The following is a 25379-nucleotide window of genomic DNA, read 5'->3' as shown; positions in this document are numbered from 1 at the left end:
TCCCGAATGTGAGTCCAGTGTGCTAATCCTTGCGCCAATTCACTCACTGGGTCACTACAGCGAGTGAGTGGTAATCACTGAGGGAAGTATAACTAACAATGAAAGTTTGAGTCAGGTCTGGAGGCATGCTCAAATAAGCTAACAGCTAAGGCCACTATTTGCAAAATGCACAGATGACAGTTAAAGTACTGGTATGACAAATTTTCATTTATGAATTTATTTGCTTCCAATGACTGATAAACCATCTTTCTGTGTAGTTAATCCCTTATATCTGGTAAACCCTCATTTGGGATAAGAATAGAAATTTTGCATTCATAAGATCATTTGTGCCTGTGCAAAAGGTAATAGGATTTTTAACTGTATTTACCACTTTCTATTGCTCTAACAGTAAAACTGTCAGTCCACAGATCGTCGTTGTCCTCCTCCTCCTCCTCCTGCACTTGTTACCACATTCACCCAACTACAATATGACACTAAATATAAGGCAACTACTTTCTTTTGACAAGGCTCCTTGAGAAAGTGTATTTTTTACATATTCTGACTAATCAAATTGTTTCATATCAGTGAATGCATACTAGCTTTGAATTCCATGACATATTCAGTTGGAAAATTCCTCTTTATTTCTATTGCCTTCAGCTGGACAATTTCTTGAGTAATCAGAAGTCTACATTACGCTTATCTCACAGATACTGAAAAACTTGCTGCTCCAATTCGTGAAACCTTTCTTGATTTGGTCTCCTGAAATATTGACGTGTGGAACTGTTGACCTTGAATTTACTCTTCATCCGATGCCACCAACAAATATTCACTTTGGGACATCAAATTTTCTTCCTGCTGTATATTTGTTTGTGACTTTTGCTTCAAGAATAGCCATTGACTCAAAATTAGTTTTGTATTTTCTAGATGAACCAATTGTGAACTCTGCCTTTCTAAACAAATTCACAGCTGTGATTTGCATCCATTGTCAACTGTTGCAATTTACCACTCTTACAGCTTTAAGCAAACTGAATAACAACAATATGTTATTCTCTCAGCTCCCTAGTGGTGCTGAATCAGCAGAAACGGGACCACTTCTGCCTAACAGTACACTGTTTCATTTGTTGCCAACCTCAAAAGTCAATACTGCTGACTACAGGGTTCAACACCAAAAGTTTTGGGTTGTTAGGCTGATTGGAATGAGTTCTGATGACATGTCACCTCTAAAGTTTCAGTGGGAGTAAGGGTAGGAACGATCTGAGATAAGAATAACTGAAAATTAGGAGTATGAGTGTCAGCCTCGACAGTAGCTACACTTCTAATACTTGTGAATAAACTATTGTTGTTTTTACATGATACATGAATTTCATTCCTTTTACTGATATATAACGGAGGGGGAGGGGTGGGGGTGGGGGTGGGGGGGTAGGGGGGGGGGGGGACTGGAAAATGCTGAGTAATCAGCTACTTATGGGACGAAGTCAGTCACCAGTGAGCTGTTAGTGAATAGCAAGGCATAGTTCAGCATCTACTATGGGTCTTACCTGTTTGTCCAGTGAGTTGTACCAGTAAATATAACAGACTCAACACTGATTTAAAAAGTTTCTCAGACTTTATTCCAGATAACAAGCACTTTCACTCCTTATTTAACACCCATATGTTAGACACACATCTGTACAACTGTAACAACATCACCACCATAATAGTGGTGGCTAAGGTGAGCGGCTGATCCAGTAAACCATGTTGAAATGCAGACATCACACAAAGACCTTAGTATTATGATCTGATACTTTTTCGTGCAGCCACTAAGTCAAACAATGAAAAAGCCTGTTTCATAATAATATACCGGTGTCGTAAGTAACCAGAAAGTGGGCTCAAACAATAACAACAAACAACATTCAATTGACAATTAGCAGTGAGAGGTAACAGGAGGATGGCAGAATGCACAACGATCATGAGGGAAAAGATACCTGAGACTGCTGCTTTCAGTTTTAAAATCTGGAGAACTTAACAATCATTGAACAGATATGCATTCACTGACTTTCATGAGAAGTTTCGGCAGTCGATATGTACATGAAAAGCAGAGAACATTTTGAACTCCTGTTCTTCAGAGAAGAACATTTGAAATACACAGACACAAAAATACTTGCAATGGCATGGTACAAAGTTCATGTGTACATTCGTATCTCCAAGTCTTGAGGATGGACAAGAGTTCAAAAGCAATTACCTTTCTATTGTTTTGTGATTATTAACCTCTCAAATTTCTTTTAAGAGGATGCCACTTCTAACAATCATGGCTTCTACTGTGTCTGGGACTTTTTGTAAACCAAAGATTTAGCTTCTGTTGCATTCATCAATGAAGATTTCTTCTTCATTTTCTGTTACATGTTTCATTTTTGCAAATTTATTTACAAGGGCAACACTATCTTTCTTGAAGTGAAGTTGCATACTAAATACAAACCTTATATATTTTTGATCCTACGGTTTCTGCAATGGAACAGTCATCTGCACCTCCTTGTTCAAGTGTGTTGAGGGCTGAGCTGTAATAATCTACTATCTGAACAGCCACTTTTGCTGAAAAAATTGAAATATAGCTGTAAGTTTTTTTTATTAAAAGAAACAGATCACTAGAAAGAGAAGGCAAAAATGGCTAGCAGCCTTGAGGGGCAGAGGGAAAATGAGGAGGCGGGGGAGGGGGGGGGGGAGGCAGCTGGGAGAAGGAGTAATTTAAGACAAGTCCAAGGATTTGAAAGTCATAAGGGAAAAATAAAAAATAGAAACAAAATGAAACTGTGTTTCCCTGTGAATCAAAATTCTACTGTAGAACAAATTAGAATGGGATTGTGAGAGAGGTAAATATAAACATCGACATAATACAGAAATCGTAGAAATCAAATGGAAATTTGTTGAGAGCAATTAGTTGTAAAGATGACAAAATAACCCTTCTGTGGGCTGCAAACACCTTGTTAAAACCAGTTTGTACACCTGATAAAGTCAGTTCAATAGCCAGTAAAAATAACAAAACTGAATATGAGAATAGCGTAAGTATACTTTTTGGTTTCAACGTTCGCTTAATGTATGTTAATGGTTGCCACTGTTTCCCTATACTATACATCAAAATTTGTCTATTCATTCAGTTTCATTCTGGAACACATACACAATGTTTCTGACATACAGCATTTACAGGGTGTTCCATTCCATTTATATGATGACCACCTGCCTGTGGTATTGCAGGCCGGCCACAGAAGTTGCGCCTGCTGATCGAATGGGTCCCACAGGGCCACACTCCCTTTTATTGTGTGTTTTAGCCTGAAGGCCTTACAGACAAACGCACCCTGTTGGTCAGTGACATTCAAGCAATGAAACAGGCATCACGCATGTAACAGTGAAGTTCGTGAACGCAACAATGGCAAGAGCCACAACAAGTGTTTATTTACGATTCGTGTGTGCTTACAGAGTCTGCTCATATTGTTCAGAGGCTGTTTGAACAGAAGTTTCCAGGTGTTTGAGTTCTGAGTCATGATGAATAAATTTTGTGAAACAGGAAGTGTTCAAGACAAGATGCTTAAATGACAACGTACAGTGCTCACAAAAGCTTGTCTCGATGACATTGCATACAGCCTCAGGGTGTATATGTGGACAAGGAAAAAAAAAATTCCGGCATTTTTCCCGGATTTCCCAGTTAAAAATACACTTTCTCCTGGGTGAAAATACACTTTTTCCGTGTTAAGTGACAGTATACTCTTCCTCGGCACTGTAAAAGTCATCAATCCTTTGAATGTTTATGGTTTTATATTGTTGTTGTGGTCTTCAGTCCTTAGACTGGTTTGATGCAGCTCTCCATGCTACTCTATCCTGTGCAAGCTTCTTCATCTCCCAGTACCTACTGCAACCTACATCCTTCTGAATCTGCTTAGTGTATTGATCTCTTGGTCTCCCTCTACGATTTTTACCCTCCACGCTGCCCTCCAATGCTAAGTTTGTGATCCCTTGATGCCTCAAAACATGTCCTACCAACCGATCCCTTCTTCTAGTCAAGTTGTGCCACAAACTTCTCTTCTCCCCAATCCTATTCAATACCTCCTCATTAGTTACGTGATCTACCCATCTTATCTTCAGCATTCTTCTGTAGCACCACATTTCGAAAGCTTCTATTCTCTTCTTGTCCAAACTTGTTATCGTCCATGTTTCACTTCCATACATGGCTACACTCCATACAAATACTTTCAGAAACGACTTCCTGACACTTAAATCTATACTCGATGTTAACAAATTTCTCTTCTTCAGAAACGCTTTCCTTGCCATTGCCAGTCTACATTTTATATCCTCTCTATTTCGACCATCATCAGTTATTTTATGGTTTTATATACGGATGTAGAATTTCCTGACACTTTAGAAAACGAAACTCAGGGGGAAATACAAGTTTTGAAAGACCTTTGATGTGTAGCAACATGTACACTGCATATTTTCGTATTACGAAGGTATAAATTTGAATTCTACCAAACAACGCATGTCACTTTCCAAAGCATTGAAATCGAGATTGCGATGCGCTTTTGTAAGCGTCATAGCTCATTCACGTCATCTCGCCGGCTGATGACAGCAATAGGATGTGTGATGTAGTCAGCCAATAGCAAGATCACTCTTAATTAGTGTGAATTCACGAATAAGAAAAGTTAATGGCTTAAATTAATATACATAGCATTCACATATAATATTGGTCTCGAAGATTAATAAGTTGGAAGAGGAGCTAAGCTTCCACATATAATGTTGATCTTTTTTGCGTGTGTTACACTTTAAGATACATCACACAAATGTGCCAGTAAAATTTTTAATAATGACGCAAATGTCTCATCTTCTGGGCTCGAAATTCTTCTAAATGGTCGTCATCCTCAAAGAGTTGATTTTTAAATGAGAGTCAAACGCTTTGTGATTTAAGAAATTCATCGTATATTCTCGCACATAGTTCATCTTGCGTAAAAGGAAATCTGGTTTGAATGTAACGCTTTTCAAACCACCATTCGCAATATTTTTCCGCGACCTGTTAGAAATAGGTTCGTTTCAACAGTTGCAAGAAAGCGCCAGATAACTGGCATCACCGTGCTTGCGCAGCTACGATGACACAGGAAGCCCATATGTTCATATGTGTAAAACATTAAAAGATCTTACATTATGTCATAAAAGAAACAAGACATCAAAGGATACTTCAAGAGCACCGGGATTTCGCGAACCATACTAAAATGCATAATTTGGCTTAAAATGCACATCCATACGTAAATTTTCTTGGAGTACCAGTACTCATGTTCGGTTCTTTATTATAGCATAATGCTGTGGTGCCGATGAGATCGACACCTGCACCGATATGCGTTCGTCTTTGGACTCTGAGCATCATCTTTGGCCTCTGAGCATTGTCTTTGGGCTGTTCCGCCACGTTCAGTTCTTTGTGAGCCTTGCATGTGTTTAGGTGAATAAATGAACTACTGCTAAATGGGTGTTGTTTGGTGTAACCAACCCGAACTTCTCCCTCACTGGTGACCCCGAGTTATAACGTCTTCCGTTTTTGCCGACCTCCGCATCGGTTATTTTCGTGTGTATTACATCGACACAGCATTCGAACAATGACTTCGGCCCAGTGCCTAATGCCGGATTTTGTGATCGACATGCATAGTGTTGCGGGCGATGTACACCCACCAGGAATGCAACATGATGCCTCACACTAGATGATTCTGTCGATTTCGCCAGACGTTTTCGAGACTGCAACAATAACTGAGGTTAGGAGTGTACATGACTCCGGCTATCAAACGTCTTTGTTCCCGCCACATGTGCCCTCCCTCATCGACTGTGCAGTTACCTCTTATGGATCTTCGTGCAGTGCGGGACCAATGCCGATTTCTGCAAATGCTTCGTCAGACAACCTACTACCGCCCTGACAACGATTTGCCACGCCGAAATTGGTGCAGTACCACGCGGATACCTGCCATGTAGCCAGAACTGCTTCGTCCACAGGTCAACCTCCTCAGCATCTGACCACGCCCGTGCCTGCCTTGGTTCAGCATCAGTACATGCCTTCCTACTTTGATACCTCGTCCTGCAACAGGAACAATTACTTGTTATCTGTGCCTGACCCCCACCTTCATCCCACCGCTACGCCTCTGTGTTTTGTGCCACGACATTCACCTTATCCGCACACCGTTTTGAGTGGAGTGACTATGAACAGTGAACTTTCACACACCCCATCCCATGTTCAACATCATTTCCCACACTGTGCTTCTGGACAGCCCGCACCTCTGCAGCCTCCCTGCAACACAGGTGGCCCCGGCTCTGGTCATACGTCGAGCTATCCGCGGACTAACACGCGTTCTCAAACTTTGAACTTCTTCTCACCTGTTGCCCCCGCGCCAGCTCCAGTCGAGCTTCTGCTACTGTTCTCGGCACATCTCGGTGCCTCATCCGCGTCGGTCTTCCACGACGCATCAATCCGAACACACCCGAAATGTGTTCAGCTTCCGCAACTGCAACTGACACATTACGGTGTCTCACCCGCGTCGGCCTTCCGCGTTGCGATGGATCGCGCTCAACCACAACGTGTCACCTTCACGCTACAACCTGAACAGCCGTCGTTGCCACATCCCCTGGAGGCACACTCTCCTGGAATACTACAGCAACAACAGCTCGATTCAGGCAGTGCCCCGACGAACTCAACTCAACCTGTTCTCCCAAACATTCTACAACGCTTACCGACCCTGCCGCCGTTTAATCCCGACAGAGCAGCAACCTGGTTCAAAATTGTGGACGAAGTGTTCAACCATTACAAACTCGACATGTCAACCAGGTTTCTGTGCCTCATCACCCACCTGCACGACCAGGAGGACTTGATTACTGACCTGGTCGATGCCCCAGACTCATCTCTCCAGTACACTCTAGCCAAAATGACAGTTCTACGTCGGCTTGCATGCTCAACTGAGGCAGCAATACAGCAAGTGCTCCACGTCAAGCAACTAGGCAACGACAAACCTTCCCAGTTCTGGAGAAGGCTACGTGCCTTGGCCAGCGCCAATCTATTCTCTGACACAGCTCTCCTCGCCATCTGGTCAAACTATTGGAACATCCGCTTTGCTCTGGCTCAAAGGTCTCCTGAACCTGTTGAGCATAGAATGACAATTGCTGAAAAGCTACACGATGCATCACTGCTCTATTTCGCCAGCCACTGCCTACTTGACAAGTCTCAGGTTCGGCTCATCACCCTGCGGCCGGACACGGCCGGGGCCATACTGTGCCGACCGTTCCGCTCGCTCCGGGAAGCAGTAAACAAGCAACTGGGACGTCACCGGCTCCCCCCTCCTGCAACCGAACCTGCTGCGGCCACCGAACCTTGGCCACCGCCACTGGCAACGATATTTCCGCAGGAAATGCAACCGCACTACACATACTGTTACTTCCACACACGGTTTGGTGAGGCGGCACGGAACTGCAGACCCCCCTGCTACTTCCCAAACACCTCCTGCGCACAACATCACAGGCACCCCCCAGTGCTCCCTTCTGTCCGGGAACGACCGGATAATTGCGGACGACTTTACATTAAAGACATTTCATCAAGATACCTTTTCCTAGTGGAAACAGGCGCCGATGTTTCGCTGCTGCCTACGTCCTTAGTGTCACTGAACATCCACCTTCATCATACTTCACTGCAAGCCGTGAATTCAACTAAACTACAATAGTCAGGTTCAACTTCCCAAGTCGTCTCTCTCTCTCCGCAAACTGAAAACTCGAGTGGACTTTTTTAGTGCGCGAAATTGACAAACCTATACTAGGCATTGACTTCTTGCGTCACCACAAACTTTCACCAGACCTAGTGTGAAACACCATGTTTCATCATCCGTCCAAGACTCACTTCCTCTGTGCTCTGTCGAGCTACCCCTCCCCCTACCCCCCCCCCCCCCACCCCCACCCCCCGCGACGCATTGGTCCGGGCTCATCTCATCCTCACATGCTCGTCTCTGTCGCCGACGTTACAAGAAACCACGCACAAGTGCCTTGTCGAGTTTGAGCACGTCGCTCGCCTACACAAGGAAAACTTCGAGCTCTCCCTCTAGCTCCACGAAACACAGCTCCAGCTCTCCGATGCAGAAAATGCATTACAGACACTCCAGCAAGGACAAAGCAAGGTTAGTAAGTGCGCCGAATCTGTTTGCAATCCCAGCAATCGAGCCTCAGTATGTTTACCTCCCGCTACCCCTCACAACTGTGCTATCAAGACTGCCATAACGTGTACTGACAGTTCCGCAGGGGCACACCCCCCTAACACGACAGCGTTTGACACTCGGCCAGACACAAATGTGCATGTGCGACGAGCGTCAGGTGTTCCCGAACCGACGGCTCCTACCCCGCCCCTTGCGGACAGCACCCTCAAACTATTCAACTTCGGCTCCTGCGTGCCGTCGTGCGACTGCCACTGACAACACAAACAGTACACTCGCGCCAAGTGTTTCGCCCGCGACTGTGCTGCCACAGGCCGCACCCTCGGACAATGGACTCAGTAACGGCTGACAAGCTCTACCGAGTTCACCCGACCACGGTGCCACTGCTTCGGGCCGCCAGCCATCTTGTCACGTTGACTCCTGGGGCACTTCGCCACCTCGGCTCCCGTCGGATCAGCCGAGTGGCTCCGAACACCATGACTACGCCTCGCCTGCCCCGCCCGCCACACATTGTAAACAAATCGCCTCCCGTGCCGCTGGCAACATTTCCATCGTCACCAACGGCACGGTTCACAGGCTTTGCCTCACGCCAGGTCCCCCGATCTCCGGTAAACCACGTTGACTTTGTCCCGAGCGCCCCTCTGACCTTAAAAATCAGATTTCTGAACTACTAAGCTCTGGCGTCATTGAACCCTCTGCCAGTAGCTGGTCTATGCCCATACATATGACACCCCAAGAAAGACGGGTCCTGGCGCATGTGCGGAGACTACCGTCAACTAAACGCACGAACAATTATGGACACCTACCCCATACCCAACACTGCCGACTTTACCAGTTCCCTCGCAGGTGCGACCATGTTCTCTGTCACTGATTGCAAACAGGCCTACCACCAGATCCCCATGGCACCTGAAGACATCGAGAACTCAGCAATCACCACCCCAATCGGGTTATTTCAGTTTCGATTCATGCCCTTCGGTCTGAAAAACGCAACCCAGACCTGGCAATGCTTCATCAACGAAGTGCTATTCGACCTAAAATTCTGCTTTGCATATCTTGATGACATTCTTGTGTTCAGCTCCTCCGTCAAGGACAACATTCGACATGTGCAAACTGTTATGAACACTCTCATGGCAGCAGGCATCGAGACCAACCAGGACAAATTGCAGCTACATCAACCCGCTGTCAGTTTTCTTGGTTTTTGGGTCTCTGCCGACGGCATTTCACCGCCTGCTGAGAAAGTACAAACAATACGAAACCTACCCAGACCTTGTCATTCCAAGAGCTCCAGCGCTTTCTGGGGACGGTTAATTATTATCGCCGACGTCTAACTCGGGCTGCAGAGATTCATGCTCCACTGATGGAGGCCTTGGCAGGCACCCACACTTCTGGATCTCGGCCCATTCCATGGACCCCTGCTATGACTGACTATTTCATTGCCCTCAAAAATCTTCTTGCCGAGGATTGCACCATCGCACATCCTCATCCCAATGCGCAGCTTTTCATCACCACAGACGTGAGCGATACTGCCATTGGCGCTGTCCTTAGCCAGACAATCGACGGCCAAACTTCGCCTCTGCAGTTCTTCTCGCGCAAGCTCACCTATGCACAATGGAAATATTCCGCGTTTGACAGGGAGTTGCGCACGGTCTACGAAGCGATTAAGCATTTTAAGACTGATGTTGAGGGATGCCCTTTCTACATTTTAAAAGACCACAAACCCCTGGCTGCAGCCATTACAGACCCGCCAGCTGACCCGCCTCCTCGCTGCTTCAGATACATGGACTTCATATGTCAGTTCACCACTGATGTCAGACACATAAAGGGTGCTGACAATATAGTTGCCGATTTCCTTTCACGAGTCGACGCTGTCCATTCGCTGCTAGACCTCTCTGAACTGCCTAACCTCCAACCCGCTGACGAGGAAACACAAAACCTGATTTCAGACTCTACTTCTTCACTACACTTTGTCCGCAGCACCTTCCCTGGCATTTCTGGTGAGATCTGGTGCGACGACAGTACGGGGACGTTACGCCCGCTCATCCCAACCACGCTCCGTTGAGCTGTCTTCAACGCATTGCATAATTTAGCCCACCCCAGTGTTCGAGCGTCCGCCTGCCTCGTAGCAGAGCTACTCGGGATTCGTGTGATCTATTAGGAAGACTTCAACGGCACAATAGCTGAGTTCGTATACAGCCAGAACATTGTTCTCCCTGGCAAACTTGTGAGCCCTTCTGCTTCTCTCCCTCATTCTGACTTACCTTCCTTCGTGGACCGCGTCAGACGCCACTTCATCAACCTCCATATCCCTCCGCCCGCCAGCCATTCCCGCCCTAAGGTTCACATCCCGCAATCTCTGGACAATTGCGAGTACATCATGCTCCGAGATGACACTGCCCGTGCTCCCCTCCAACCTCCATATACTGGCCCATACCGAGCTCTCCGGCGCTCAGCCAACACCTATGACATCCAGATGAAAGATTCAGCTGTTACAGTCTCTCTCAACAGACTTAAGCCTGTTCATGTCGAGCCTTCTTCTACTCCCCTCAGGCCACGACCACGCCACTCACTGTCATGGCTCACGTCGCTCTGACCACTCCCTCCATGTCGGACTTACACACTCGATAGAGTGACTTCCAGCTCCAATCGTCGAGCTCTCCTCCGACCTCGCCCTCTACGCCGGTCTCACATACTCCGTCGAGTGACTTCCAGTTCCAATTGTCGAGCTCTCCTCCGACCTTGCCCTCTACTCCAGTCTCATGCACTCCGTTGAGTGACTACATGCTCCCCACGTCAAGCTTACCTACGATCATGCCCTCGCCACTGGGCCCTTCGGTGGCGATACTGCCATTGGCGCTGTCCTTAGCCAGACAATCGACGGCCAAACTTCGCCTCTGCAGTTCTTCTCGCGCAAGCTCACCTATGCACAATGGAAATATTCCGCGTTTCGGTGGTCCCTTCGACCTCTCCACCGTCGCCTGCCTCGCCCTGTTGAGGTCTCTCACGCCCCCCATCTTGAACGTGCCCTCGCTCGAGGTGTTTGTGCCTGTCCCCCCAGACATAATCCGCGACATCTCAATAACACTTCACGATTATACACTGTTCGTTGTGTGTTCTCTTCATCCAGTGCTCATGACACAGCCTCCACCATTCCCTGCCACCTGGTGGAATGTGTTCCCCTCCCGCTCGATGTCGAAATGGACATGCTTCGTGTGTTCGCCACGCCCACCGGAGACATTGTCGTCATCGCTCCGTTCCACCCGCAAACTGCCGTCCTACCTGCTGCTGCACGACCAGCACACCCAGTACAACGCCCGGCTCACTTCAACGACTTCCAGGTTCAGTGGTTGAACCTTCCTTCACAACATCTACCCACACAGCTCCCCGATGATGCTGTCGAGCTGACCGTGGTCCGGCTCCTGCGGACCACCCCTGCCGACCCCTTAGCCGACCCCTTAGTCAATCCCCCCCCCCCTCCTGGCCTCTCAAGGGTACTCCGTACTGCGGAGTGGGGGGGGGGGGGGGGCGCTATGTGGCGCTGATGAGGTCGACACCAGCATCGATATGCGTTCGTCTTTGGACTCTGAGCATTGTCTTTGGACTGTTCCACCACGTTCAGTTCTTTGTGAGCCTTGCATATGTTTAGCTGAATAAATGAACTATGCTAAATGGGTGTTGTTTGGTGTAACCAACCCGAACTTCTCCCTCAATGGCATACGTGCATTTGAAATGCAGCGAACAGTTGAAACTAGCCAATAGTGTGAAATCAAACACTTTGTTTCAAATAAACTGACTGCCTCAGTAGAAAGAATTGATAAAAGCCAAATATCTTTAGCAAACCGGCAAAAATAACTTCATTGTTCTGTAAGGCGATTAATGCTTGACTGCCAAAGTTGGAAATAAAATCTGAAACTATTAACATATTTTAGCCTGCCATAATTATGCGAATGTATTTTAATTCATTTGATAGCTCCCAGCCACAAAAATCCGTTTTCTTATCATTTAAAGTGAGAGCAATAAACGAAGAGGAAACAACAAAATCACTGAAAGTAAACACAGTTCACATGTAGACGACCCACCTCCCCACCACAACTCGGACTACTCTGTGTATCAGCCCCAGATCTACGATATTTCCGAACAGGGGCAATATTAAGTAGTCTCACTCAGCCACACTTCCGTAACCAGAAGCAGGAGAAGGTAATACTCATACGCGACTCAACTGTGCGTGTGCAAGAGCCCGCCCGCAACTGCTCAAACAAATTTAATTTAAACAGTTGTCATGTCATGCTCATCGGAGGCAATTTGTTGTTATAAAGCATTGCATGGTGTTCCTAAAGCCTTTGACACACTTTACTGTTGGCAGACGCTTGTATGAGCACTGTTTTGTCATTGTATATGGCACATTTCCTTTGCAACTTAAGTTTTATTTATTACCACAAATCCTCACACAATAGAGGAACTCAAGGATGAAAAATATCCGTGAATCAATTAATTCAATATCTCAGAGAGAATTACACCGTGTGATTGATAATTTCTTGAGTAGATGTCAGAAAAGCATGGAAAATAATGGCAGGCATATCCAGCATCTCCTTGTGTGACATGGGTGAGTACAAAATTTATTTGCTTATATTTTAAATGTAGTCATGTTGTAATGCTGCAATAGATGGCCGACATGGCATCTGATCGCCGTGCAACAGAGCACTCGCTGCCTGGCATCTAGTGCGTGCACAGGTGGTCATCAGATAAATAGAACACCCTACATATACTGACTTGGATATTACAACTTCTGGGACACACAACAGAACAAAATGATAAAATTACGTATTTCTCTAGCCTTACTTTGGACAGGGCACTAAATTTCATAAAGGATCCCTCAAACTGATATTGCCTGGAGTTCTATAGATGAAGACTTAACAACTAAATGCAGCCATCCTGGTTCAGCTAAAACACAACCATCTACTTTATTCTTTAGCTCTTTCTTTTACTATGCCTCTCTGCAATTTCTTTCTTTGTGTCTATCCAGTTTCACCACTGTCCCAACTACAACTTATGTCCTGTATTTATCTTTTCTTCCTTTTCTTCACTCCTGTCAATTTCCTTTGCAGACTTTGTGGTTCTTTAGTGGATATACGGGCAAGAAACAGATGCACTCCATGAAAGAGAATTCAGATATTAAGTTATTCTACATCTAATATAAAACAGTGGAAGTAATACATAACTTAATTTGTTGTAATTGCAGAGTCAATTGCTAACAGTAAATCTGAATGTTTAAATACTATATATACAGATACAAAAGTTTACAATTCAGTCTTTTTCAATATAATGACAATTCCACACATGACGAGCTCTGACTGGTGTGAAAGTCCATAACTGATACTAAATGGCAAACATACAAAATGATGTTGGACATTATTGGTACAGCGTAAGCATTGGTGGCAGCACTCTCATGCCGCAGTGGTGGCTGTAGGAAACGTGGTGTGACTGCGGTTGCATGTTTTAAAGTGTGGCTCACCAGATGGTGGCCAATACTGCACCTCCTTTGTCTTAAAATCTTCCTTTGCTATTTCTTCATTCCATCAATTATCTTTTAATTTTTTCTGTCCAAAATTACTCACTTTTCATTCAATATTTCTCCTCACATTGTATATATCCTCCTCAATAATGACTAAAATAAAAGCACTTAGTTTCTTCCTTGCAGAAGCAACGTAATACCTTTTATTAAGCTGACTGCATTTTTTTGGTGTTTTTATTTTATCAGATCTTCATATACCCATATAGTCATTTTAACAAATTGAAGCAATGTGTGCCAATGCCTCAATATGGACTGGCACAGCTGCATGATAATAGATTGCCTGACAAAAGAAGTAAGGCACCCACGAGGTATGGTCGGATGTCAATGTAACTATATATACATAGATACTCTGTAAGTCACCGTACAGTAGGTGATGGAAAGTATCCTGTGCCTTCCCCACTACTTGTCATTCAAGCCCTTTTCTACTTGCAAACAGAGCAAGGGAAAAACGACTGTCTGTAGGCCTTCTTATGAGCCCTAATTTCACATGTCTTACCTTCGTCGCCCTTACGCACAATGTATGTTGGCAGCAGTAGAATTGTTCAGCAATCAGCTTCAAATGCCAGTTCTCTAAATTTTCTCAATTATGTTTTTCGCAAAGACTGTTGCCTTCCTTCCAGAGATTCCCATTTGAGTCCCCGAAGCATCTCTGTAACACTTACGTATTGTTTGAACCTACCGGTAACAAATCTAGCAGCCCGACTCTGAATTTCTTCGATGTCTTCCTTCAATCTGACCTGGTACAGATCCCAAACACTTGAGCAGTACTCAAGAATAGGTTGCACCAGCATCCTATATGCGATCTTCTTTACAGAAGAACCACTCTTTCCCAAAAATTCTCTCAATAAACTAAAGTCATTCATTTGCCTTCCCTGGCACAGTTTTCACATTTGTTCCACCTCATATCACATTGCGTTATGTATGGATATTTAAATGACTTGACCGTGTCAAGCAAGACACTAGTAATATTGTATCTGAATGTTACAGGTTTGTTCTTCCTACCAACTGACACTAACTTACATTTTTCCACATTTAGGACTAGCTGATATTGATTACACCAACTGGAAATTTTGTCTAAGATGTCTTGTATCTTCCTACAGTCACTCAACTTTGACACTTTACCATGCATCATGGCATCATCAGCAAGCAACCGCAGATTGCCGCCCATTCTGTCCACCGAATCATTTATGTATATAGAAAACAACAGCGGTCCTATCACACTTCCCTGGGGCACTCCTGACGATACCGTTGTCTTTGATGAACACTCGCCGTCAAGGACAACATACTGTACTGTACTGTACTGTACTATTGTTTAAGAAGCCTTAGAGCCACATACCTATGAACTTGTTCTGTATGCTTGTACCTTCATTAACAGCCTGCAATGGCGCAGTGTCAAATGCTGTTTGGAAATCTAGAAATATGGAATCTTCCTGTTGTGCTTCATTCATAGTTCTCAGTATATCATGTACAGTAAAGTATGTATCATGCGAGAAACTACATACACATACACATTATCGGGTGGGCATGTACAACAGCGGATCAAATATAAACGAGATTTTATTTTTTATTTAAATTCATTTATTGGAAATCTCAAGGCAGTTATAAAATATCTCCACAGATCAGACTGCAAATTCTGTTTAGTGTCAAGAATTTTCCTGAACAACCACTACTTGGGCTCTTATGATGAGTTGCGTTATAGTGATCCATTCTGATCTCCTGAACAAATGGGAAATAAAGAACTTTACTCAACACCACATATGCTTCAATGAGGCTAGCATAAATGATGTGAAGCAAATGCCTTGTTACAGAAAGAAGTTTGTCTCACCTTGACAACCAAGCTCAGAATTTCATTCCTACGATTTACAATATTTAAGACAGATTAATTAAAGTAAAGGTCTGTACATTCATTGCTATCTAGACAGTAAAACAAAGATATACATTCTTAAAATACATAACATTCCACCATAATGTCCTTGTGCTTATAATATGAATGAATCACAATTCCATTGAGTTACCTCACATAATTTATGGGGCTATAAAGTATGATGATCAGACAGGTTCAGTAGCAAGTAAAACAGATGTCAGACTTCGGTTCATTGGTGAGATACTGGGAAAATTCACTGATTACAAAGGAGATTGCTTACAAAACTCTTACATGACACATCCTAGAACAATTTCTAAGGTTTTCTCAGTGTGACTGACTAATGGTGTACTTACAGGTATTCAGTCAAGTTATTGTTTCCATTTTATGCACAATATTTCAATGACAGAGCCAATCAACATCTTCAGGGGCTGTAGGTTTTGCTGTTATGTGTATTTGCTGCCTAGATTCCAACCAGACAAAGAAAAACTTCAAATTATTATGTCACTGCCTGTACTAACTTGATTTATCAATTAGCGAGTTCTTTTTGGTTCCGTTCGTCAAACAAAAAATGTGTGGATGGCAAATTTGACCATCACAAAAAAGTTTGAATCCACCTGAAATCATGTTTTTTGGGTGCCAACATCAGAGTGGAAAAAGTGTTTCTGAAACTGATTACAAAACATGGTAAGTGCATACATTTTACAGACAAATGTTCTGAGAAACCATAAAAATATTTGTCAAAACAATGTTTTTCCTCCTTCTTCTTCTTTTGCTTCACTATGTGAGGACCACATTAATTTGTGTCAACTCTCTCTCTTTTTTTTTTTTTTGTCCAATATCTTTCATTCTCATAATTTGCAACCGTCTTCACTTTTCTGTTCACGATGATTTTGTTCTGGGTTTAGTTCAGTTTTTGAAATCTGTGAAAGCCTGAGTTTTTTACTTAACAATCGCCGTGTTGCATATTTCTGGTTTCTGTAACCCATTTCTTCTAGATCCCTTTGTACCTCTTGGATTCAGCATACTTTGGTTTTCTTATTCACCAGAAACTGTATTATTTGCTGTGTTAAGCTCCCCTGATCCATTCTTCAGATGTGTCTGAAGAACATGCTCCTCCTCTCCTTGATGATATCCAAGATTATCTCCATTTTGATACACAGTTCTCGGTTTGCTCATCTTCTAAACTGACCATTCCGTTTGAGGTCGCAACACCCTCCTGAGAATATTTCATTTCACCAATCCCAGTCTTTTAAGTACTCCTGTTGTTACTAGGTTACATGCTGACATATATTCACGCAGGGACCACGATGGTAAGACATGAGAAATTACGGCTCATATGGAGGCATATAGACAGTCGTTTTTCCCTCACTGTATCTGCAAGTGGAACAGGAAAGGAAACAACTACTTGTAGTACAGGGTACCCTCCACCACACACCGTACGGTGACTTGCAGAGTACGTATGTACATGTAGATGTAAAGAGTTTCTGCTGCGTATAAGGCTTCATGACAGATAACTGTCTTGTAGTGTCAATTTTGCAGTAATCAAAATATTCTTTCTCCAATAGATGTACAGAGTTAGTTTGTATGAAAAATTCATTATGTTTATTCAAGCTCCCACTGCTTCCCTTTTTGTCAGCATAATTTCTGTTCATTGTATCAGGTATTTAAATCTTGCCACCAACTGAATTTTCCTTCCGTCCACTATCATCCATCCCGGGGCTGCCTTGATGCTTGTCATATAATGTGCCTTCCTGACAGAGACAGAGGCCTGCTTTAGTTGCTTGTCTCTATAGTTGTGTGGGTTACTTAACTGCCTCTTGTAAAGATTCCAACAATATCGCCATATTGTCTACATATGCAATCTACCAGTACCCCGATAACCTTATCAAGTAGAGAGTTAAAGAGCAAAAGCCACACCACAGTCCATCTCCTTGTCTCGCTCTGGTTTTGATTTTGAAGGCCCCTGAAAGATTTCCTTTGAACCTGACCTTGAATGTTGTGTTGCTTAATGTCTGTTTAATCAGTTCACTGGATTTTCTATCCAAACTCATCTCCTCTAAAATTTGTAACAGTGTTCATCTATCTACTGAATAATAAGCTTTCTTGAAGTCTATGAATGTGAGCATGAAATTTTTGCTTTCACATTTTTGACATACAGTTCCCAGCTTCAGATTCAAAATATGTTCTGCGCATTGTCTTCCATTGCGAAGGTTCTTTGGTACTTGCCAATTTGTGGATTTAGTTGTTTTTCCACTCTGTTCAGCAATGCTTTTGACGCCACTGGTATTAACGATATTCCTATGTAGTTCCCAGGCTCCAACTTATCTCCTTTTTTCACATACTTCAAGAGTTCTGCAATGATCCCATCTCCCCCAGGAGCTTTATTATTCTTCAAGGCATTTGTGATGCTCCTTACATCTTCTAAAGTTGGTGGTTCTGAGTCAGGATTTGGTTCTTTCTCATAGTAGCTGAATGTCTCATAGGGCACTTCACAGTTCATGAACTCTTCAAAGAACATGGTTAATATCTGACAGTTTGCCATGTGTCCATATACTACCTTTCCTTCTTTGTTCTTAAAGCTGAAGTTGGGGGATCATATTTACTTAAGTTACTCGCGGATGTTCTACAAAAGTCTTGTGTAAAGTTCTTTCAGTAGCCATCCTCTATTTGAGTTAAGCACTCGTTCTAAAATTTGCTCCTGAGATTTCCGATAATTTTGACAGTGTCTTTAGATTTTCTGTCTTTTCTAAGGACACCAATCAACCCATGCTTTCAGATGCTCTTCAACTGCCTTATCTCCTTCTGTTGACCATGATGTGTGTCTCCAGCTATTCTCCAGGCATGTTTCCTTTGCATCTTTTAACAGTTCCCAGCCTTTATAATCCTTCTGATTCCAGATCATCTTAAAATCTTTGCCAGTTCTAAGTTTCCCTGTGTCAAACTTCACTATATTGATAGTATTTTTAGTTTGACGGGCTCTTCGTAGAATTCTGACCTTAATTTTGGAGAGAAATTGATCTGAATCTCAGTTTGGTCCCCTTGGATTTTTCAGTTTCCTTCTCTTACATCTTGACATTGCTACAGGGTCAATCCAGAACTGAGAGTTGGGAGATACACATGTTTTTGGTTTTCATGGAAGATTTTTAAATGCTGTCAATTTCATTATCAGATAAAAACTCTCACAAATTTCCAATAATTGCTTGCCATTACGATTAGTACTGTTGTCGGCTGGATAGTTCCCAATGACATTCCCGAATTTCCTTTCTTGAGTGTTGAAATCTCCAAGAAGTAGCATTCTTGGTTGGAGCCTTTAATAGTGCCTCCTCCAGGTCTTCCCAAAAGTCTTCTACTGGGACAGGCACTGGTGAATGAAACTCAGAATGGAGCCCCAAAGACCCCACTCGTGGAACTTAGGTAGGATGCGATGGTGCCAAGCTGTGTCATAGGCCTTACGAAGATCGAAGAAAACCATGACAAGATGACAGCACTGAGAAAAGTCCTGCTGAACTGCGGTTTCCAATAAATGCAGAGGATCAATCGGAGACCATCCCTCCCAAAACGCACATTGGTAAGGAGATAAAAGGTCTCGAGCTTCAAGGACCCAACTGAGCTGATGAGCAATTGTCCGTTCAAGTAACTTGCAGGGGACATTGGTCAGACTGATGGGCTGGTAACAACAAGGGACGACCAAACCTTGCCGGGCTTAAGGACAGGAACCACAATACAGTCTCTTCATTGAGAGGGAAAATGCCTTGGAGCCGAATACTGTTAAACACTTGGTGGAGATATTATTGTTGTGGATAATGAGGTGTTGAAGCAATTGTTTATGGATGGAATCTGGGCCAGAGGTTGAATTGTGGGAATAATAGAGGACCAGAAGGAGTTCCCATACAGTGAAAGATTTCCTGTAGGATTCCACCTGACAAGGCATAATACATAAGGAGGAAGCTTCAGCCCGCTATTTCTGGAGGTGGGAAGCAGCAGGATTGGAGGCTGACACCAATGCCATCGTAAAATGGGTCATGAGGTGTTCTGTGAGAACTGATGGATCAGTTCAATGGTCACATGGAAGGGCAAGGCCTGGAATGGAACACTGCCACTGGTAACAATGCAGGGTGTGCAGTGTAGCCCACACTTGCGATGAAGGGGCAGAAGAACCGAGGAAGAAGATAAAGTGTTCCCAACACATCCGCTTGCTTTGTTTTGTTAAGTAATGGGCTTTGGTGCAAAGACATTTAAAAGATAATAAGACTGGAAGGACGGGTGCCACTTACAAAGTTGCAAGGCACGACAACGATCATGGATGGCAGTGACAATGGCAGTGCTCCACCATGGAACTGGCTGACAGCGAACGGGGCGCGTCAAGCTTGGAACAGCAATGTCGACAGTGGAAAGTATCTTATCAGACAGATCACAAATGACTTCATCAATACAATCTCACAAAGAAGGTATAAACATGACCCGGGAGATATACTGAGGCCAATAAACATGGTGGAATGCCCATTGGGGTAACTTGGCCATTGGGAGACAGGACGGGAACAAGAGAATCAACAGTAAGTGGTCACTATCACAGAGGTCATCTATGGCAACCAGTGCAGGAAAGGAAGAAGGTAAGGGGAAGTGAGCGAAAGATCAATGACAGAGAAAGTGCCATATGTAGCACTAAAATGAGTAGTGAAACCATCATTAAGGTGGAACAGGACATGGTCCACAAGAAATTGGTCATTGAGGAGCCCCAAACTAGACGAAAAAGCACAGGCCCACAAAGGGTGACAAGCATTAAAATCCCCAAGGAGGAGGAAGGGAGGGGGGCAGTTGCTGAAGGAGGGAAGTTAGGGCAGCAGGTGTAGGTGCCCTGTCACGAGAGAAACAGAGATTGCAAACACTGATTGCAGACTCCAAGTGGATCTGGACGGTAACTGTTACCAATATGGTACAAATGGGCATCCACATACTAACAACGTCCATACAAATCAACGTGCAAATGCCACTGGAAGCCCTTGAAGAGTGGAACCAGTTCCAACAGAAAGCACAGAGCACATGAAGGGTCAGTGAATGAGCATCAGTAAAATGACATTCCTGGAGAATGACAAAAGCTGCAGAGTAAAAGGAAATAGGAGATTGAAACTCGAGGAGGTGATGCTAGTATCCATTACTGTTCCATTGAATGAGCATGGAATGGGGGTCCAAATGGGAGGTGAATGGGCTGGAGCCAATCACGTTGCTGGGTCATCAGCTGTCACCAATAAGGATGGGGTTATTTCCAGAGGTCAGACTTAGGTTGCGAAGGTGGAGATGGACCTCCAGGGGCCTTGTCCTGGGACTTATGTTTCTTCTTCTTCTCCTTCACAGGCCAGGAGGGCAGAGCTTGGAGGGAGAGCAGGCTTCTGAATGACCTGGAACTGAAAGAGAACAAGTGAACTTGGGTGCGTGCACTGTGGGTCCCGTGGCCGAGTTGTGGCAGCAGGCCTCTGGCCTGGGAGAGAAAGGAGGGCAGGGCCCAGAGAGGGAGCCCCATCACCGGCAGACACTAAAAATTGGACACTTCTCTGGCTGGGGAGGGGGATCACCACCCAGAGAGGAGGGCGTGGGAATTGTACGAGAGATACAGAGGAGAGGGGACTCTGACTGGGGTAAAGGAAGGGTGGAGAGGCAAAGGACATAACAGAAGCAAAGTCAGATGTCGCTGACACAGAAGCAAAGTTAGATGTCGCTGACACAGGGTGAAGTCGTTCATATTTCAGACGAGCCTGAATGTAGGATAAATGATCAAGGGGCTTATACTCCTGTATTTTATTTTCCTTTTTATAAACCAGGCAATCTGATGAGTATGGAGAGTGACAGTTGTGACAATTAACACACAAGGGTGGTGGAATACAAGGGTTCCCCCTCATGGAGTGGGTGTCCACGTTCACCACATACAGGATCCACTGTACATTGAGAAGACGTATCTGAAACATAAGCACCAAAAACACCTTTTGAGTGGTGGGACGTACAGCTTCTCATCACACTGATAATGCATAACCCTGAACTTTGCTGTCAGGATATCTCCCTCAAATGCCAGAATAAATGTGCTGGTATCTGTGCGATTGTCCTTATGACTTTTCTGAACATGCAGAACAAATTGAATGTCCTGCCATTCCAGATTGGCCCAGAGTTTATTAGTCTGGAGGATGAGAAACCTACAGAAAATGACTCCCTGAACCATATTCAAAGATTGGTGAGGAGTAATGGACACTGGGATGTCACCAAGAACCCTGGGTTTGGGGTCATACTGGCTCTCCTGCACACGCTGCATGTGGATCCCAAATGGTATTGTGGCTGGTGGACGGTTGGAAGAAAGGCATTCCAGAAGTGGACGAGCAGCAGTACGGTGTGCGGGTGAAGTTGGACACCTGACGCAACATGAGGAGCTGGAACCGGATGGTAAGTGGCAGTTATCCCATCTCAGCACGGATGCTAGGTATGGGACTGGTCCTATAAGCACCCATGGCCAGCCGAATCCCCTCACGATGGACAGCGTCAATGATCCGCAAGTAAGAGGGCTGCGCTGACTCATACACCGTGCAACCGTAGTCCAGCCATGAATGCACAAAAGCCAGATAAAACTGATGGAGACGCACCCTGTCCAGTCCCCAAGACCTGTGGCTAAGGCACTTGATGATGTTCAATGCCTTCAGGGTTCTGGCTTTCAGGTCTCAGGTGTGGTAACCACGACAATCGGGACTCAAAAATGAGGCCCAGAAACCGCACTGTGTCTAAAATGTAGGATGGTGTCCCCCATAATCAAGGCAGGCAAATTAAAAAGACAACGAGAATGATTAAAATGAACACATACATACTTATCTGCAGGAAACTGGAAACTCATCTTCGCAGCCCACTCCTCTAACTTCCACACTGTAAGTTGCAACTGGCGGCTCGCCATTGCAACACTGGAGGAGGAACAGAAAACAGCAAAATCGTTTACAAATAAGGAGCACTGTACAGGACTCCTTACCACAGACGTGATACTGTTAATGGCAATGGAAAAGAGGGTAACACTTAAAACACATCCCTGACGAACACCATTTTCCTGCTAAAATCGATCAGACAGCGTTACCAACTCGGGTCCTAAAAAACCGGTGAGACAGGAAAGACAGTATGAAGATGGGGAGGTGGCCACGAAAGCCCCACTGATGCTGCTGTGTGAGAATACAGTGTCCACAAGTAGTATCATATGCCTTACTTACAAAGGGCGTTCAAAAAGTTTTGCACAGTCGTCTAATTTTTTTATTTTTTGCAGGAGGGGAATGAAATTTTTTGTGAACAATCTTTGGATCGTTTAGCTATAAGTTGGTATATAAAAGTATTTTCTTTATATCTAAAAACAAAGATGCTGTAACTTACCAAACGAAAGCTTTGGTATGTTGATAGAGACAAAAACAAACACACACACAAATGTGTGTGTGTGTGTGTGTGTGTGTGTGTGTGTGTGTGTGTGTGTTCTTGTCTCTATCAACATACCAACACTTTCGTTTGGTAAGTTACAGCACCTTTGTTTTTAAATATATTTTTCCCACGTGGAAGGTTTCCCTCTATTATATTCAAAGTATTTTCTTTTATTTACAGGTGAGCCATAACGGACCGTGAAGTAATGTCAGGTTGCGACAACGGTCGGTGATGACTCTGCCACATCGATTCACAGGAAGTTGCTCCCTGTTTATGGGGAGGTCACAGCGGATCACAGCAGTATCCAGCGGTGGTTGCAGAGGTTTAAAGAAGGTGATTTCTCTCTACTGGACAATCCACAATGCAGTAGACCATCGACGGCAGTGAATGACATGAATAAGGAGACCATTGATCAAATCATCCAAAATGACAGATGTGTGACAGCACGACAGCTTGCTTAAATGACTCATTTGTCACTGGGTAGTGTGGTATCACTGGTACAGTCACTAGGGTACAGAAAAATCTGTGCACATTGGATGCCTAGATTATTGACAAGAGAAATGAAAATGATAAGGAAGAACATGTGCAAGGGTCTCATGAAAACCCTTACTGAAGACTGGAAACAGCGTTTTGATGGAGTCATTACCCAGGATGAAACATGGTTGTTTTTGTCCGAACCTGAGAGCAAAACCCAATCCATGAAGTGGCGTCATCTAGGTTCCCCTCGGAAGAAGAAACCAAGACTTTCATGAACAGCAGGCCGAAAGGTAATGGCCTCCTCCTTCTGAGATCAGTGTGGTGTCATTTTCATTGACTTTTTGGAACCTGGCTCCACAATTAACCAGGACCATTACTGTTTGTCACTGGACAAGCTGTGATGTGCCATTAAGACCCACAGACTACAGCTTCAGGGTCAACTCATCAGACTACACCATGACAATGCCAAACCCCTTACAGCCCTTATGATGCAGGAGAAAATCAGGAAAATGGGTTGGAAAATTGTTCCTCATCCTCCCTACAGTCCGGACTTGGCTCTGTCTGATTTTTACCTCTCTGGTCATCTCAAGCCCCACCTGTGATGTAAAACATTTGATAGTGAAAAAGACCTTATTTTCTGTGTCAAGTATTGGTGTAAAAGTCAATCCCCAGAATTTTAGCAAAGTGCCTTTACATCGTGGAAAGAATGTTGGGCCAGATGTGTCACAGCTGATGGAGGCTACATTGAGTAGGCTCAATGTATAGCTAAATGTTCCAAGTATATTCACAAAAAGTTTCATTCTACTCCTGCAAAAAATAAAAAATGAATTAGAGACTGTGCAAAACTTTTTGAATGCACTTTGTATACCAAAGAGTATGCCGATACAGTGATGCTTATGGAGGCAAGCCTGCTGAACAGCCACCTTTAAGAGAGTCAGATCGTCGACTGTGGACCGAAATCTTCAGAATCCACACTAAGAGCAGCTAAGGAGTTGGCTGGTCTCTAACAATCGATCAGACGATGGTTAACCATTTGCTTCAGGGTCTTTCCTACACAGTTTGTTAAGTCGATACTCTGATAACTACTGGGACATGTGCAGTCCTTTCCTGGTTTGAGGAGAAGGAACAGAATTGCCTCCCTCCACAAGTTGGGGAAGTTGCCTGTCTGTCGTATTAGATTAAAACATTCGAGGAGGATTTCCTTTGATACCACTGGCAAATGTCGAAGCATGAAGCACTGGATTTGGTCGTGAATGGGTGCAGTGTCACGAATCTCAGTCAGTGCCGATTCGAGCTCCCACGTGGAGAAAAAGGAGTTTTAGGCCTCAGAACTTTTGGACCTTAAGTCCAACTTTTCCCTCTTTACAGTCGCATGATAGTGATGAAATGCTGGATCCTGGCTTGCGTTGGCAGTAGTTTGCACAAAATGTTCGGTGGACTGTAGGATGGAGAGGTCAGCGGCACAATGGGTCACTTGTGTGATGTGGCCCACCCATCCTTGGACGTTGTCACAGTGTTCGAACACAGCTAGCTGGCTGAAACGCATCCAGTTAGCCCTGCTGACCATTTTGGGTGCGTAACTCCAGGTGGTGGGCCATTTAGTAGGTGAAAGGCAGTGGTCACTGGAATGAAGGTCTTCAATGACCTACCACTGAAAAGAGTCAACAAGGGTGGGAGAACAGAAAGAGAGGTCGATGGCTGACAATGGCCCAGTATCAGTAGAGAAATGTGTGTGAGTACCCATGTTGAGGATGCAGAGCTCGTGAGACATCATGCCCTCCAAAACCCAACCCCGAGGGCAAGTATTGGTCGAGCCCCAAAGGACATGTTGGGCACTGAAGGCTCCCAGAAGGAGGAACGGTCATGGGAGTTG

The 25379-nt window shown here is 44.4% G+C and overlaps 1 protein-coding gene across 3 annotated transcripts in view; it reads right to left on the bottom strand.

The window, feature by feature from the left end:
- Nucleotides 1-25379, bottom strand: part of LOC126260179 (tyrosine-protein phosphatase non-receptor type 23) — a 156300-nt gene that overhangs the window by 92884 nt on the left and 38037 nt on the right. For all 3 annotated transcript variants that reach the window (XM_049957444.1, XM_049957442.1, XM_049957443.1), the window contains exon 5: nucleotides 2435-2547. In XM_049957444.1, coding sequence (XP_049813401.1) covers nucleotides 2435-2547 — 113 coding nt within the window. The remainder of the gene's footprint in view (nucleotides 1-2434; nucleotides 2548-25379) is intronic.

Source organism: Schistocerca nitens, chromosome 5 (genome assembly GCF_023898315.1).
Source record: "Schistocerca nitens isolate TAMUIC-IGC-003100 chromosome 5, iqSchNite1.1, whole genome shotgun sequence".
Classification (NCBI taxonomy): domain Eukaryota; kingdom Metazoa; phylum Arthropoda; class Insecta; order Orthoptera; family Acrididae; genus Schistocerca; species Schistocerca nitens.
The sequence above is the reverse complement of the archived record's forward strand: the minus strand, read 5'-3'. Positions and strand labels throughout refer to the sequence as shown.